Here is a 17,825-nt window from a genome sequence, read left to right on the forward strand (position 1 = left end):
TTTTTGCCGTCACATGGCTCCTGATTGCTGCAGTCCTTGCAGCAGCTGAAGATGGTGCTACTCAAGTTAATCTCGAAGGGGCCTGCGAGAAAGTAGCAAAAGGTCCCTGTACAGATAAGGTGTGCGGCGGAATGTGCGCCGTCGTAGGCTCCAGTGGTAAGGGGTCATGCAACGGCCCCTACTGCTGTTGCAACCCAAAATCCTCCAGGCACATCGGTGTCCCCTAGCTAGGAACTAGCTTTCATTTTTTGATCCGCCTTATGATTGTTAGAACATTTTTCATTGAGAAATAAATATGTATGGTGCATGCTTGTTACATGCATGCCAAGATGCTAGAAAATATCATTTGCAGTACATCTTACAACAGTCTTTGGTCAAAATACCACACATTCTCAATTTTTGATACGTTTGAAGGTTCATACACCTCACCTCATTTCCTTTTTCCTCCCGTGTGGCAATATACTTAGCCGATGAGCGGGGAAGTTTCCTTCCCTGCAATTTAGGTAATGAACAAAGTTTACAAGTTTTTAATTAATTAAATGAAATTTTCACTATTAACTACCACAATCCCAATTATCTTGAGTACCAAAAAATGTGAAGGAAAAGGCCTAAACCACCAAAGAAATGATCCTTGGCTACAAACTATCAAGTAAATTCACTCAAGGACAGAAGACAAGGGAAGTTAGTTTCCTCGGTAGTTTTGGCACTCAAGGATAATTTCTTTGGAGGCTAGCCAACCAAGAAAACTATGTCCAGACCTAATTTGTCAAAGAGTCAAGTAAATATTCCAACTTTCGAGAAAATTAGTGTCCTTGAGGCTCAACAACCTCCAAAGAAATTATCTAGACCGCCAAGGTAATAGTTGTTTTCTTGGATGCCCTTACCTCCAAGGAAATTGTGATTTTCCTTAGCTGCCATTGACCTCCAAGGTAATTGTGATTTTCTTCAAGCCGGACCTCAAGTAAATCCTTATTGTCAACAAAAAATGCTTGACATAATAATTTCAAGATTCTAATCACTAAATTCAATTGGTACATGATGACATGCATATAGACCATTTTATCATGGATCATAACCATGATATTGATTTTTACAAACTTGCATACAATCATATATCAACCATGATTAGTTTGTAAAAATCAATACCATGGTTATGATCAAGAGCCATGTCATGGCGATAACCGGAGTACTCTTGGAGCTTGTCTTGAGTGGCACCATGAATCTAGCTAAGCTCTTCTTCACTGAAAGATTTATGGTTTTCTTGATGCTCTTTCATGGTGCAAGGCCTTGCTTATATAGATCAGAGCCACAAGCAAATTAATCATGGCTATATATATATATATATATATATATATATATATATATATATATATATATATAAGATGCCAGATTGGTCAAAATACAACACATTCTCAATTTTTGGTCATACGCTTGAAGGTTCACAAATAAGGATGGCAGTGGGGCGGTTTCGGGTCGGATATCTGCAGGTTTCAGTTCTCGCGGGTTCAGGTTTGGGGGATGATTTTTCACCCCCGGTTTTCGGGTTCGGGGCCCCGAAACCTATCGAGTTTGGTTTTGGGCATGGGCTATCACCTGAATCGGTGTTCGGTGCGGTTTCGGGTTTCGATTTTGGGTTTTGGGTTCGGGTGCACATAAACTTCACTCGATCCGAATCCGCCCCGTTGCCATCCTTATTCACACACCTCAGCTCTCGTTGCCTGTTTCCTCCCCATGGCGATATATTTAGCTGACGAGTGGATAAGAAATAGTGCAAATTGTATTTAATGGTCAATCAATCAGTGGGTTCTTGTGATTGGGAATTTGTACATACATTATCTTTTTTATTAATTTGAAATATTTGTACCACATAGGCCACGTTTCAATTGTAGTAGTGTACTAATTTTATATTTTGTTTTCTTGCATACTCTGTCTGTCTTTCTCTAGGATTTTTCGTAGAGATAGAAATATCAAATGAATATGGAATCCCCTATTAATTCGGGGTTGTTCTAATTTTCAAGAGCTCCTAAGGTTAGTGGATGAACACAAGAGGATACATTGGGGCTTTTCGTATATATGTCAAATGAAGCAAGTGGTCCATCATCGTTTCACTCTCTGATTTTCCATTTGGTTCATTACCACCTCATTTTTCATAGGCTAATGATTAATACTGAATGAGGTCATTCTACTAAATTCGAAAAATAGACCCATGATGCATCACCTATCTAAAATAAGTTGATTTCCCAAACCAAATGCTCCTAGTGTACATGAGCTTGACTTGTATGTGTCCAAGTATAATAATTTATTTTATGGAACAAAATTGAATCCTAAAATGTGATTTTTTTGATGGATGGATATGTAGTGTGTCATTTTTGTAATATATATATATATATATATACAAGCCCCCTGCATTTTTTGGTTGCATAGTACTCCCTTCATCCCAAATTATAAGTCATTCCAATAATCTTGGAGAGTCAAAGTATCTTAAGTTTCACTAAATTTATATGATAAAATAATAACTATTATGATACCAATTAAGTATCATTAAATTTTTTCTTAATTATATTTTATAGTATACTCACTTTATGTTACAAATCTTAGTATTTTTCCTCTATAATTTTGGTCAAATATGAAAATGCTTTAATTCTGTAAGATTATAATTTGAAATGGAGGGAGTAAAATTCAGTGTTCATATATACTATGTTCAGGTCATTTCTGACTTTCGTACGTGCACATAGTTTGTACTATTACGGCTGACTCAACTATGGAGCAATGAGCATCCATAGTCACCACTTGTGATTGGCTAACGGGCCAAAACAACGAGCATCCCGATTTCTCGTGTTGTTTACAATTTGATTGATTGCACACAAAATATCCGTACTATATTGCCAAACAATTATGCAGCTAATGACGAAGTCAAGTTTACCTTGTCAAATGACATGCCAACAATTACTGCGGGTCGAAATAAAAAATATATATATAGCTAGACGACAGTAGAAAACCGAGATTCCAAAGAAGCAAGAAGTCCACTTTAGATCCCTCAACTTTCGTAAAAGTCTATTTTTCATCCCTGAACTTTAAAACCGGGTAAAATACATCTTTCAATTTTTGAAACCATGCATATTACGTCCCTGACATGGTTATGAGCGGTTTTGAAGGCAGTTTTGTCTTTTTCATTTTTATTTATTTTGGCTGAATATTTGTAAAATTATAGTAAATCACATAAAATTCATAAAATAGTAAATCTGATTTTGTTGGACTCCAGATAAGTAGATCTACATAGTGAATATATAATATAATATGCTCTAGTATAAAATTTTTATTGTAGCTTTAGAACTGTTTTTTTCTATAATTAATTAGAATAATTCATAGCTATAGTTTGTATAGTCCAATTGTGGTGAATTTTTTATGTTAGACTAATTATTATATGTTTAAACTATGGTAAAAAATTCATACTTATTAGATCATGTATAACTTAGTTATAGATTTATTATAATTTAACAAGCATAAACCTAAATAAATCTATAACTAAGTAATACATGATTCAATGAGTATAAAATTTTTACTATAACTCAAACATAGAATAATTAGCTCACCATATAAATTTCATCACAATTAGACCATAGAAAATGTAGCTATAATTAGTCTAATTAATTACAGAAAAAATATAGATCTAAAGATGCATAAAAAAATTGTACTAGAACATACTATATTATATATTCAATGTGTAGATCTACTGATCTAAAGTCTAACAAAATTGAGTTTTCTATTTTATGATTTTTATGTGATTTACTATGATTTTTCAAAAAAATTCAGCCAAAATAAATAAAAAGAAAAAGGTAAAACCGCTTTCAAAACCAGGTCAAGGATGTAATGTGCACGGTTTAAAAGTTGAGGGATGTATTTTATCCAATTTTAAAGTTCAAGAATAAAAATCAGACTTTCACGAAAGTTGAGGGACCTAAAGTAGACTTTTTCCTCCAAAGAACCCAAAACCTTGCTAGGTGGGCCAGGCTCCTCCCCAGACACACTACTCTGTCGGTCGGTTTCGGCCCATGGGCCGGATCCATAAAACCCTAGCCCGCGTGGCCTTTAGCAAAACCTCCACTTTCCGACCTGCCGTTTCTCTCTTCCTCGTCGCCAAGAGAAGCTTGGCCCTTTCTTCCCCTCCCGCAAGCCGCAAAGGCCTCCAGAAGCAGCCAGGCGGGCGGCGCGGCGCGATGGAGGAGCAGGTGGTGACGGAGCGGATCCGGCGGAAGCTGGAGGAGGTCAACGCCACCGTGCAGCAGCACCTCGCCGGCGTCCAGGACCACGTCAACTTCACCATGCAGGTAAACAGTTACGGGGAGGGTGCGTCTTGGGGGGATCCGCCGCCTCGGTTTTGCTGTCCTTCGAGGGTTCGTGGTGTTGGAGAGGGAGGCGCGAGTAGCTGCGGTAGCCTGGTAGGCCTCGTAATCTTGGATTGGTGGTAGAACTTTGGTCGGATTTTGGGGTTCCTTATTCTGATATAAAAATTGTAGGGTGGAGGAGGGCGACGATCTTACTCTTGTGGTTGAAATTTGTCCGGATTCTTTAGATGTTCCGCTGAATGCTGGTCAGGGTAGTGGCCCGTTAGTTTGATACCCATGTATTGGAGGTTCTGGGTTGTGCGAGTCTTGTCGGTGATTTATTTGGTTCTGATGATGCAATTACAAGTCTCTGAATAAGCTTATTTGGCAGTGCGCGAATTTGTTGGGTGTTGGCGTGTTGCTGCAGGATGTAGCGAAGAGCAGCATCACAGTAGTGGACAATGGATGCTAAATTTTTGAGATATGTGAATATAGTTTTTGGTGCATGTTTTTTTGTACCATCTCTTAGAAATCTGTTAGGGTCACCTTGTTGTTTTGTACTAGTAACTAGTAGTAACCATCCACTCCTGTAATTGTTCACTATTATGTTTATTTTCTTCACCTAATTTCTGGATACGAGAGGAAATTACTTTATACTAATTGTTCAAGGTACCTTGACAGTTGACATTCATTCTTGTGATGATGGAAAAGGGGGTTGGACTAATATTAGTAATTATTGTACTGAGGATATTTATTGGTATAAAAACTGCAGACATCGTTGATATCTTTGTAGGAGTAGGAGGGGAAGGGGCATGCTCCCAAATCAAAACACTTGAGTGCTAATTATTGTTGAATTTCTGTTTTATTCCAGCAAGCATACTTCAAGTGCGCGCATGATTGCTTTGATCGGCGTCGTACTCAGGAAGGGATCAACAGCTGTGTGGAGAATTGTAGTGTGCCTGTCCTTACCGCCAACAATGTTGTTGAGAATGAGATGGCCAAGTTTCAGGTACTTCTAAGTTCTAATTTCCTGCAGTACACATTCCTTTTCCCAAATAGAACATCGCATCAGGCTTTTCTTTGTTCATCTTTTTTTAGTAACTTATTAATTGCTTTGTGCTTATGTAGTATTGAAATTATGATTGGCTTGGCTGTCTTTTGATGCAGTAAAGTGAATAGTTTCATAGCTGTAACTTTTTACTACAGAATCTTTCAGATTTTTATACAAGTTACTAATATTTGTTTTGCGTTCTCCATTTTGCTCTGATTTTACTTATCATTGCAACCACTCGAATGCTGTATTGCTGTGTGTAAATGAATTATCAAATTCTCAAAGTTGTGTATGCATGATAGTTCACAGTCACCAGGACAAATTCCTCAACAAGCATCCTGTATGTGGTTGGTTATCTGTGATGGTGTACTTGTTTCATGCAATCAATCATGTATGCAATTAATTGCCATATGGGAAAGTCAACTTCCCAGAAGATAATTTAGGATTCATGAGCAGTATATTTGTCGCTATAGTTATTTTGTTCGATGAATATGGATTTATGATCTCAATGATACAACAGTAGGAGTTTTATAAGGTTTTCCCCTGCAGCAATTTAGTTTTTGCTCCATCCTTATGTACATTGTACTTCTGGCAAACCTGAGAACCTTCTCTTTTACTTCATCTGCTCTGTTGAGGTTCGCATGTTGTTATCCGCAAGATGGCCTAGTGCATGTTTCCCACCTGGTTATTTTATTGTAAAATAATTATTAGTGGTTTTCAGTGTTATTGGAGATGGCTGTCTCAAGTATCTGGAATCATGTACAGACACCATGTTACACATCCTGAACTTTGAACAGCAAACTATATCCTTTTGTAGGCAAACAACTGGATGAATAATGTAGCTGCCTAACTGTTACTCATCTCCCAGTGGATTCATAGGAACCTTGTTTTAGCCTATTGCTATTTTAGGGTTATGATTATGCATGTATTTCTCTGCATAAACTAGCATGCCACTTACATCTTTGTTAATCATTGCCCCTTGCTTCAGGAACGGTTGAATCGGTCATTGATGGTCTGTCAAGACAAGTATGAAGCAGCCAAGCTCCAGAAGTTGAAAACAGATGCAACTCAGGAACTGGAATCCTGTGTCAACAGATCTATCGATGACAGCATCAGGGTGCTCCCACATGTGGTGGAGCAGATCAAGTCCGCCCTCAGTATCAATTAGAGGCACTATTGCTTTTAGCATATGGAATCAGATATAGTTGAGAATGTCTCATACTCACATTTGCGGCCTAAGTCCACATTTTTCAGTGGAAAAATCCTAAGCTAGAACTATGCAGAGCTCTTACCGATATCGATATAACGTGATCAAATCAGTGTACCGTATTACTCTCCTGGCTTGTCAGCATCATCGACATTCTGAATTGTGCTGAGCTTACAGCTTAGGCATTGAAATAGTACAAGGCTAGATGAACTTGTTCTGCTGCATGTACCAAGTACTCTTACGTCTCACAATTTTTCATGTTGCTTCTGTTGCAATGCAATTTACCTTTTATTGTAGAGTATCACCTGTGCGGGGGAACATTTTGTGAGACAAATGGGAAATAATTCAAACGTGAGAATTTCATAAAAAGTCTTTGCGTTGCTGTTTGCTATGAAATTGTTTTAAAATTTATGTAAAAATTGTTGCAGGTTCCTGTGAACATGGCATAAATTTACCTGTACGCCATTATAAAAGATTGACCAAACCACGATGCCATTAAAAAGTTGTTTCGCACCACTGTGACCAATTTCATCTTCGACTGTACCCGTGTGCCATCCCGTTCTCATTTCGTCCGTTTTCTTCCGTTTAAGAGGTCTGACACGTGGGTTCTAAATAGCACAATGTCCATCGTACCCTTCCGGTCACGGGAGCTGGGTTGTTTGTCTATCCAGATTCGGAACGGACCGATGGGCACCGATCCATCCAAACCACCCTTCTCTTCCTCCTCTCTTCCACCACCAGCAGGCGGCAGCATCAGCGACCTCGTCGTCGTCCTCAATTCAATCAAATTCAAAATCCCCCCGTGCTGACTGCTGTATTGGACTCCTTGTCTGTCGCCCGCCGTGGTTGCTCTGTACTAAACTCGATTCCTCACTCCTGCCCCGTGCTGTTGACCAGACGGACCGCAGGAGATCCATCCGCTTCTCCTTGTGCTGCTCTGGTAAGCAACCGCCCTACCTCTGCTTGCAGCTTGCTTGCTTGCTTCCTCAACGCCAAATCTCCGATTTCAATCAAGCGGATGGAATATGTATGGATGGATGGATTACTTTGCTGCGTGGCATCCACGTTATGAGAACCAACAATTTCGCTGTGGACACCCAAACCCAACCGCAATTGGATAGATCCCCTTGTTAAATTTAACTTATTACTCTATGTATATGAACACATGTGTAATATAATTGGGTTGGATTGGATCCCCCTGTTTTAACTAACCAAGCTCTTTCTGCCTGCTACTGTTAGCCTCCCTCTGCTCCAAGTCACCTTTCAAAGCCATGTCACATTTGAGCCTTGTTTAGTTCCCAAAAATTTTACAAAATTTTTCAGATTTTCCGTCACATCAAATCTTTAGACGTATGCATGGAGTATTAAATATAGATGAAAATAAAAACTAATTGCACAGTTTGGTTCGAATTGACGAGATAAATCTTTTGAGCCTAGTTAACTAGACTAAATACAAACGAAAGTGCTACTATTCCTATTTTGCAAAAAAAAATTTAGAAGTAAACAAGGCCTTGATTATTTGGAGGTGGCGCGGGTGCCTGAATCGGTAGGAACAACTCCAAGGTTTAAGCATCTGCCTAGCTTTTGAAATTAATCTTACCAGATGAACTGAAGAAAGAGTAGAACTTATTAGTAATCTAAGTATTTTTCAGGTGAATTTTACTAGCATTATTGTTGCAACGGAGGAAAACTGGCAGTCAGTGGCACTGGGGACAAGAATATTTCGTTGTCGAGACCAAGTGACCCAGGGGCATTCAAGTCTATTGCCAGGCCACTTAACTGCCGTTAGGCTTCAAAATAGACGGAATGACACACGGGTATAGTCGAAGATGAAGTTGGGCACAGCGGTACGAAACAACTTTTTAATGATATCGTGGTTTGGTCAATCTTTCATAATAGCATACAGGTAAAAGGCTCGTGAGGCCTAAATTTGTCCGCTCGCAGCCGCCAGGAGAAACAGCAATTGTAGGATATAATTGTATTCGAACATTTTCAATACTTCATAAACGAAATCAGTATTGTTGTTTTTTACTTTTTTTTTAAACAAAAAGCAAATCAGTATTCAAAAGTCATTACAAAGCCCAAACCAGTCAGGCAGTCCAACTTGACGAGCCCAAATGTCGAAATGCCAGCACGACCCTCAACCGCCGCCGCCGTCCTCGTCCGCCTCATCACCGCCGCCGCCACCGTGTCCTCCTCCCCGGCCTCCCTGCGCGCCCTCCTCCCCATCCACGCCCGCGCCATCGTCCTCGGCGTATCCGCGAACCTGGCCTTCGCCACCAGCCTCATCGCCGGCGCGGCGCCCGCCTCTCTCGCCTACGCACGCAGGGTGTTCGACGCCGCGCCTGTACGCGATGCCTACATGTGGAACACGCTCCTCCGCGCGCACGCCCACTCCCACTCCCACTCCCAGTCGTCGCACTCGCACGCCGTCGACGCCCTCGCCCTCTACAAGCGGATGCGCGCCGCGGGCGTCGCGCCGGACCATTACACCTACCCGATCGTGCTCCCGGCTTGCGCGGCTGCACGCCAGCCGCGGCTCGGGCGGGCCGTGCACGGAGACGCGGTGCGGTTTGCGCTCGATGGGGACGGGTTCGTGCGCTGCACTCTTATCGCGATGTACTTCCAGGAAGGAGAGGTGGCGGACGCTGAGCTGGTCTTTGCAGAAAGCCATGGATCGTCCCGGACGGTCGTGTCGTGGACGGCCATGGTTGCTGGCTACGTGCAGAACTACTTCTTTGGGGAGGCACTTGCGCTGTTCAGCACGATGGTCGCCGAGGGTGTCCTTCCGAATGAGATCACTCTGATCAGTTTCCTGCCCTGCTTGCAGGGCCAAGAATGGCTGGATGCTGGGGAAATGGTGCACGGGTTCGTGATCAGGTCAGGGTTTGATGCAAACATTCCATTGGCTAATGCCCTCATCGCAATGTATGGGAAGTGTGGGAGCATTCCCATGGCAGAAGCTCTGTTTGAGGGAATGGCAGTACGCAGTCTGGTTTCTTGGAACACGATGGTTGCAATCTATGAGCAGCATGGTGATGTGGTTGAGGCAATCAAGTTCTTCCACCGGATGCTTACTGAGAAGGTGGGGTTTGATTGTGTGACTTTGGTCAGTGTTCTATCTGCCTGCGGACGGTCAGGAGCCCTGGAGACTGGCAAATGGGTGCATGAGTTTGCCCGGAGTCATGGGCTTGACGCAGATGCAAGGATTGGCAATGTTCTTGTCGACATGTATGCAAAGTGTGGCGAGATTGCTGATGCAAGGAAAGTCTTTGACTGTTTGCATGTGCGTGGTGTTGTGTCCTGGAGTGCCATGATAAGTGCATATGCCAACCATGGGGATTCTGAGGAGGCTCTCAAGCTCTTCTGCCTGATGAAAAGTGAAGGGGTGAGACCAAATTCTTTCACATTCACTGCAGTTCTTGTGGCGTGTGGCCACTCAGGCCTTGTTAACGAAGGACTGAAGCATTTCAACAGCATCCTTTCTGACTATCAAATGTCGCCTACACTGGAGCACTATGCCTGCATTGTTGACATGCTAGGGCGAGCTGGTAGACTTGTGGAAGCATATGAAATCATCAGGGGAATGTCGTTGTGCCCAGACAAGTGCGTGTGGGGCGCATTTCTTGGGGGTTGTAAGCTTCACAGCAATCTGGAGCTAGCTGAATTCGTTGCCAAGGACCTCTTCCAGTCAGGCTCCAATGATGTCACATTCTATGTTTTGATGTCAAACATGTACTTCGAAGCCGGAATGTTGGAAGATGCAGAAAGGATAAGACGAGCCATGAAGGAGATGGAACTCAAGAAGACAGCTGGGCATAGCGCAGTAAACCAATAGGGAAAAAATAGCGATCGTCATGAGGTAGCACTTGTGTAATTCTGATATTAGTTAGCTTAATCGTTTCCCATTATATGTACTAACATGGAGTTTTGATGGCCAAATTGTTTCATCTATAGTTATAATGTTATATAAACTTCACATGTGTGGTTCTTCCCTTCTCACTGACCATTTTTATCCACGTCGTCTAGCATGCTTTCCAACCTTCACAAATCTGCTGATGTCCTCCAGGATTTTCAGAGGACACATGTTTGACATAATTTTCATACCAGATTAACAAAAACATTAGAAACAGAAAACTCCAGCCACCAATGTATACTGTGACTCTGTGAGTAAACCCTGAGAAAATGCCTTTTTTCTGAAGCCATATTCGGCCAAAATGACATGGTGATCTCTAAGCGGAACTGCAAAATGTATCCCAAATCTCCACTCCTTGCCTGTTTCTGAGGTGCGATTTTGCTCCCAGCAGCCTCTCTCAATTTATTTACTGTTACATCTCTTGTTCATTATTTTGGTTTTGTGGTGAGCTGGGTTCGTAGGTACTTCTGGTTGGGTTCAATTAATGGCTGTATTACTGTACGCTACACAGTTTCTTGTAGATTATTAGGCCTGTAATTTATTCATTCAAACAAGGTTTAGTTTTTAAGTCTCCACTGCAGGGAAGGCACTAGTAGTTTGATGAACTGAAGCACCTTGATTTTTGGCAGTAATTTCAGTGTCATCAAAATTTTTGTGCCTATGATCTTTTCTGGGATGGTGTTGGACTGATGATGAGACCCAAGATAGATCCCATTTTGATATTCTGGTTACGCTTATAATCCTCAGCATTAAGAAACCTGAACTCCTGAAATCCTGATTATATGTTGGGGGTGGAAATTAGTTTTGTAAAATTTGGTCCATCTTAGCCAACCGAGTGCTAGTTTCGGTAAAACTTAGTGAATGTTAAAACATTTTATTATCTAATCTCTGAAAAGCTTAGTGAATTTTACAACTCTATAATTTCTATTCTTTGGTCCGATTAGTATCATCAAACCAGAGGTCATTGCTAGAGTGAAAGAGGACATTGGACAACAAAGAAGGGCTATTGAATGGAGGGGTTAGCAGGCACCAGTTTAACATTATTTCGGCCATCAATTTGGATGCTTGCTCGTCACTGTCAATACGTTGACACATAACTTTGCACCTTGCTCTAATGACCATGGCCCTTAAACAAAAATTGTAGAGCTTTACAGGGCTTCAACTTTGCTTTTGGGCCCAAGGTCTAATTTGGTCTATAACTGGCCTAAAATTGCCTTCCATCTCGTCCACACCGTTACCCGCTGCGTGTTCGACGAAATGGCTCAATAGATGACGCGTGTCCTGGACGTGATGAGCGTGCCCGAGCTTTACGCGTCCACCTACCTACACCCTGTCTCCTCTCTCCTGATGTCCGAAGTGGAGGCGCTGAACTCTCCTTCCCTCTTGCTGTCACTCCTACCCTCGCTTGGCCGCTCTTCCGCTCTCGGCTGCTGCTCCGGGGCGCGCTCTGCCATGGCCACCCAGCTGGAGCTGCTGCTGTTGCTGCTGCGACGCTGCTGCTCATGGTCTGCTACCGCAGCACCACAGTCGCCGGCTGCCCGAGCCGGCGAAGCAGCCGTCACCGCGGCTAGTACCATGCATGGATGGACCACCATTGGCCGAGCTGTACCCCCTTTGTGTGTGCGCTGTACCCCCTTTGTGTGTGCGCGCTGGCCCTGTGGCACCACCGCGCCCCTCCCTAGCCGCCAGCGCCACCCCAGTCGCCGGAAATCGCGAAGCCAACGGCTCCTCTGCTCCAACCGTGACCAACCACAGGTTAAAATTTGAGAAAAGCCAGGGGACTATCTGCACAGCCTTAGAGTCAGATGAATAGTGCTCCAAGGACCTTTTTGTGTTATATTTGCAGAAAGTTTGGAAAATCATAGTAATTTGTAGAAAAATCATAAAACAGCAAATTGGGACTTTTTAGAATCCTTGTGAAATTTTCTATGCATTAGATCTATAATATGGCATGTTTTAGTTTGAAGTTTAAGCTGTAGAAATAGATTTATGCAGCTAGGTTTTTAAAGCTAGTTGAATTTTTCTTTTTCACAACTTCTGCTGTAGATCTCCAAATGAAGTGAAATTTTTATGGCATGTTTTTCATGTGATGTTTGATGTACAGTAAAAAGTTCATGCTTTTTGGATGCAGTATGAGTGAGTTATTGATTTAACTTGCTGCATGCTTGATAAATGAATTTAAGTAAGTTATAATTATTATAAACATGTGAAAATGGAAAATGTGGTTCCATTACCTCGTCATAATGTTGTTATATCATGTTGGTACATAAAATGGCTATGAGTTTATATAAAATGTGTATTTTGTGATTTATCTTGCTCTCACATGATTTGTAGCTATTGCAATTTGTATTTTCCACAGAGGTTACTATGCTTATTCAAATCAAATGAAATTTGTAAAGTAGTGTATTGAATGTATGCAGAAGCTACTCTAATTTTTGTAGAATTTATTGTGCACTTTTGGTATATGTCCGTATTTATGCCTTATTATCTAATTAAATTGAGAAATGCATTAAACAAAAATTAGTTGGTGATGGACACCATATTTTCTGGTGTTCATTATACATGTGCAGCATGATAAAGTTGGTTTGGTCAAATTGGATGTTTTCACCACCACTTAAAAGTTATTTTCTTATAATTCAAGTTTCTGGATAGATATGGAAACTTTGCAATTTGTCCAATGGTAATGATATTTTCTTGGCATGTGATCAATAGCAAAGTTATGTTAAACTTCACGATCTAGCTGCTGTTAAATTTTGGTGACCTTTAGCCAAGTAGTTTATGAGTTATGCATGTTTTAAGTTGGAGATCCTGCTCTCTGTTTATCAGGAACAGATTCTGAAACTTTATAATTTTGATCAACTTAGGTTGGGAAACATGCTTTGATGTCTAAAGATGAAATGTAGATAATTTCATAAGCTTTTAGAATGTCTTCTGGCAAGTCATTTGGAGTGGTATAACTTCAGTTATGATTTAAACAAGCAGCTTCTTTTTGCAGTCCTGTAAATGACATATTCTTTTTTTATAGTTGTTTGCTTGGTATATTGCTTAGTGTGGCTCATGCCTTTGATGATGGTGAAGTTAATACACCTGAGATCTTGTGAAACTTATGTTCCATGCCTAATATGCTTGCTATCTATTGATATTAGGTTGTGTGATATTTATTTAAGCAACATGAAGTGTCTATGCATATGTAGAGTAACATGATGCTTGTCTTGCTTACTATATGTGATGCCTTGTCCATTGTGCTTTCATGTCTTCATACACTTGCATCTCATTTAGGTATGCTAGATAAACTACGTGAAGGATATGACGTGGAGCTGAACCCAAAGATAGTGTTGGTGGACCTATACCAAAGATGGAAGGACTAAGCAAGTGTCGAGATGGGAGATACTCGCCAAGCGAGTGTCATCTAACAAACACTGACCTAGTGTTGGATCCCAGGCAAGCCTCGGAGCATTCTAAATCTTCTACCCTCTTTTTTTTTATAAATGCACATGAGTATAACTTTTATATGATGCATTAGGTGGTAGGAGTTGAATGAAACTGTGCATATTTTCTACCTTGCCCACTATATGTAACTACCTGAACCCTTACTAATATGAGAAATACATTCTATGCTTAGCTCGATAGAAGTCAGGTAATTTCTTGTCACCTACGAGATATAGGGAAAATATCTGGTCATGGTTGGCTATATTTGCTATCATGGAAATAACCATGTGTTTATAAATGAATGGAGATCGGGCGAGATGACGGTAGTGAAGTAACAAGGCATGGAGGTCTTGGGTGTGGATCTATCTCCGTTTGTGTTGTTTAAGGACCGATTCGCTGTACGTCCTCTTATCATGTTGAATGCATGCCTAACACTGAGTTGATTGGATAAGTCAGTTCGACCACGAAGCCGAGTATGCTATTGTTGGAGGATGTCAGTTATGTTAGCAATGTATTGGAACTTATGTTATTGTAATCTTTTGAAAGCTATGTTATTTTCTCTAATCGATTTGGAAACCCAAACTTGTACTATTATTTGTGAACTCCATAATATTATTTCTGTTGCATTCTCTGTTTATGTGACGTGTATTTATTTAATCATGTGATCTTGGTGTGAAGTTGATTTGCCGGGGTCCTTCATGGCACTCAACGTACTATCGGGTTTATGTAAGTGAGAGTATGCGTGTGTCAGTGTGTTAAGCGGGGATAGTCATACTCAATCTTGTATAAATTGGGCGGTTCCATCACAGATGTTGATGGAGGTGGATGGTTTTGGGACATAACAAGAGGAGACCCCACCAACAACCTTGCATATCCCAACTGCATTCAACCCCAAGAAGGAACACATCACCCCACATGACTGTTCGTTGAAGTTGTTAGCCGAGGCAAGGAGAGCCATCAACAGTAGAACAACAACAATGGCGAGGGTCTTCTTGGAACACACCATGAAGCTCTAGTCTAGGCATCCGTAAGAAGAGGCTAGTTGGTGCCTTGTTGATGCTCGTATTCTTTGTGATTGTTCGCTTATAGAGAATTGAGTGCCCTTGTGCTTGTGGTCCTTTTCTTATATAGGCTCGAGCCACAACCTGTTTATCTCGAGCAATCAATTTTTGCCATTTTTTCTATAAAAATATCAAACCTTGAGATTTTTACTCGTAGCACCGATGTCCTCTAATATATTTTGCCCACTCAATCTTTAGAATATTGGTAGCTATTTAAATCATATATTTACAATTTTACATTTTGCTTGATAAGCATAAGCTGCGTCATATCTATTTTGATCCTTGCCAATGAAATTTTTAATGATATAGATTCACTCCATAGAAATCTACCATGCATAGGCACTTATTGTCTGCTAATACACCATATCAATTTTCATTATTGCTAATATTATATTGATCATAATTAACAACATTTTAACATGATTTAAGGGTCTGGTTGGATCCAACCAGATAGTAGTTATTAGCTGCTAAAAATTAGTTGTGGTGGATCCAAGACCTATCTATTAGGTTAGCTCACTATTAGATGGACACCAAGCACACCAAACTAATAGTAGCTAATTAATGGCCAGATGAGTAGAATTCCCTCCCCCAGATCTTGGAGGTGGTTGAGGAGTTTTTACCTCAGATGAATTTGTAGAAGGAAAGATCAATTTTGATGCCTTTGATCTTTTCGACTGGTTCTAGCCGATCCATTCTAAAGCATAGTAGAGCATACTATAGATTAGTAGCAACTTGAACCTATGCCTGTTTCTCTAGCATCATGCAAATCTCGTCAGGAAGTTCATCGACCAAAGGCTTCGTGATGCACATAGGATTGCTTGAATTAGTCGGACCATATTGCTTACAATCGGCCATAGTAGTCCAAATGTTTGCTTTCTTCCCTAGCAAAGTTGATAAAAAGTGTGTTGATGCAAATTCCGGTCACACTAGCATGGGCTTGATCGTCCTGCTGCACTTGTCCAAGATATGTAGCAAAAACAGATCCAAACGGTGAGGCCGACTAGCTTTTTGTAGAGGTCGATTCAATGGTAATTCTAGCTAAAAAGACCCACAAAGCTCGCCTAGGATGACCCATCTACAAATCGAACTCGGGTGGCATAAAATCGTCATGACCACCTAGGTGTCGTCAGATCTCACAAGGAGAGGCCCTAGACATCAAGGAGACTGGGAGAGGTTTAGGTACAAGAAAGGTAAAAAGTTTAATATTATTTTTGTAGATTGGATAGATGGATATCTCAATCGCCCATGATACCCCTAGTTGAAAACATATTCTACACATAGTTCTCTCATTTCCTAGTAGATCAACGGAGGTGTTTATAAGAAGAAAACCTTGAGTTGTCATTGGGATATGCTGCTAAATTGTATGTCCGAGTGGTTATGATTAACTGTGAGGCATTGGCCTCATCATCACTGTTAGAGAACAGATCAACATCTACATCTATATGACCCAACTATAACATTGTCACTGGAGCCCTCTGTAGGAGTTGCATCTCCTTATATCACAATTTCTAGCACCCTAACTATCATGGACGTGATATTTGTGGCCTCTATAGCAATACTAGTAGTGCCAAAAATAGCAATATGTGCACGCTGGTTAGCAGGATTGTGGACAATGTTGGGCTAGTAAGCGCATCCACACTACATCACACACCAATAGTTAGGACAACATGTCCAAATTCTTGTTACCAATCATTGGGAATTGGGTTGAAAAGGTTAAAACAATTTAAGATGAGAATTCATCAAGCGCATCGTCATAATGTGAAGTTTTGCGTGACCAAATTCTTGTTACTATAACTAACGTATGTTTTGCAGTGGCAAATCATTTGAGTTAGGTCATGGTAATGGTGATCGATGGACCAGTATGTTTGTGCCTACTTGATGGTGGAAATTGTTTCGATTTTCAAAGGATTGTTGGACATCATCAAGACTAGACTAGGTCTAAGTACCACTTGGTATTGAAGGGTGCTTAGAGTAGTTTAGGACTTTGTTTTCCTTTAAACCGTACTATTAAGGGGGCAACAAATGGGTAGCTTGACCTAGACAAGTCTTAGGTTTAGGTGTGGTGCACACTTGATAAATCTAGCACTAGGTAGCTCAGATGAAGTCCTTAGCTCGAGAGGATCAAACTTTGTTTTGGAAAGTTCACGATTCGACAAAGTCTTGATTGAGTAGAGACAACGGATGCTGGCACCGGATGCTGCAGTGTGACTGTTGGTGGATCCGGTGTATGCAGGAGTTGAGCCAGCATGTCTAGGGTTAGGCACCGGACGCGTGCACCGGACTCTATGGTGTGCGTCCATTCCCTTACCCAGAGAGGTTGTAAATCTGGTTTCCTCACCGAACGCGTCCAGGGTGAGGACATCGGACGCTTGAGTGCATCCGGTGCGAGCTAGTTTTCAAAGTACAACTAGCCGTTGGAGAGGCATCAGACTCTCTGTGGAGAGCATCCGGTACAACATAAAGAGCGTCCGGTGCATAGAATTCTACTGATTTCATGTGACCGAATCTTGGACTTGATGGAGAGTATTTATACTTCTTCACCTCGTCCAATATAGCTCTCTGGCCCATTTGTTCAGCTGAGAAACATCTTGTGCTGCAAGGGAGAAGCAAAATCCTAGAGAGAATTGAGAATTGAGTGATTTTTTGACAGATCCTTCTCTAGTGAGATTCAAGAGTTCAAGTGTGCATCCACCACTCTCTTTAGCCTTGTTTGAGTCAAGTGAGAGTTATTTGTTTGTTACTCTTGGTGATCGCTATTACCTAGATGGTTTGGTGGTGATTGGAGGGACGAAGATCACCCGGTGTTCTTGTGGGTGGCTCATGTCAAGCTTGTGAG

At 41.2% G+C, this 17,825-nt stretch overlaps 2 protein-coding genes across 2 annotated transcripts; both read left to right on the plus strand.

Annotated features, from left to right (window-relative positions):
• On the plus strand, positions 4,113-6,952 carry LOC8076791 (protein FAM136A). Its single transcript, XM_002449178.2, has 3 exons — positions 4,113-4,328; positions 5,197-5,334; positions 6,365-6,952. Exons 1-3 carry the CDS (start codon positions 4,218-4,220, stop codon positions 6,542-6,544), a joined length of 429 nt encoding a protein of 142 aa, XP_002449223.1. The 5' UTR covers positions 4,113-4,217; the 3' UTR covers positions 6,545-6,952.
• LOC8076792 (pentatricopeptide repeat-containing protein At3g12770) lies at positions 7,071-10,585 on the plus strand. The gene is made up of 2 exons (XM_002449179.2): positions 7,071-7,523; positions 8,236-10,585. Exon 2 carries the CDS (start codon positions 8,709-8,711, stop codon positions 10,419-10,421), a length of 1,713 nt encoding a protein of 570 aa, XP_002449224.1. The 5' UTR covers positions 7,071-7,523; positions 8,236-8,708; the 3' UTR covers positions 10,422-10,585.

Source organism: Sorghum bicolor, chromosome 5, assembly GCF_000003195.3.
Source record: "Sorghum bicolor cultivar BTx623 chromosome 5, Sorghum_bicolor_NCBIv3, whole genome shotgun sequence".
NCBI classification, from domain to species: domain Eukaryota; kingdom Viridiplantae; phylum Streptophyta; class Magnoliopsida; order Poales; family Poaceae; genus Sorghum; species Sorghum bicolor.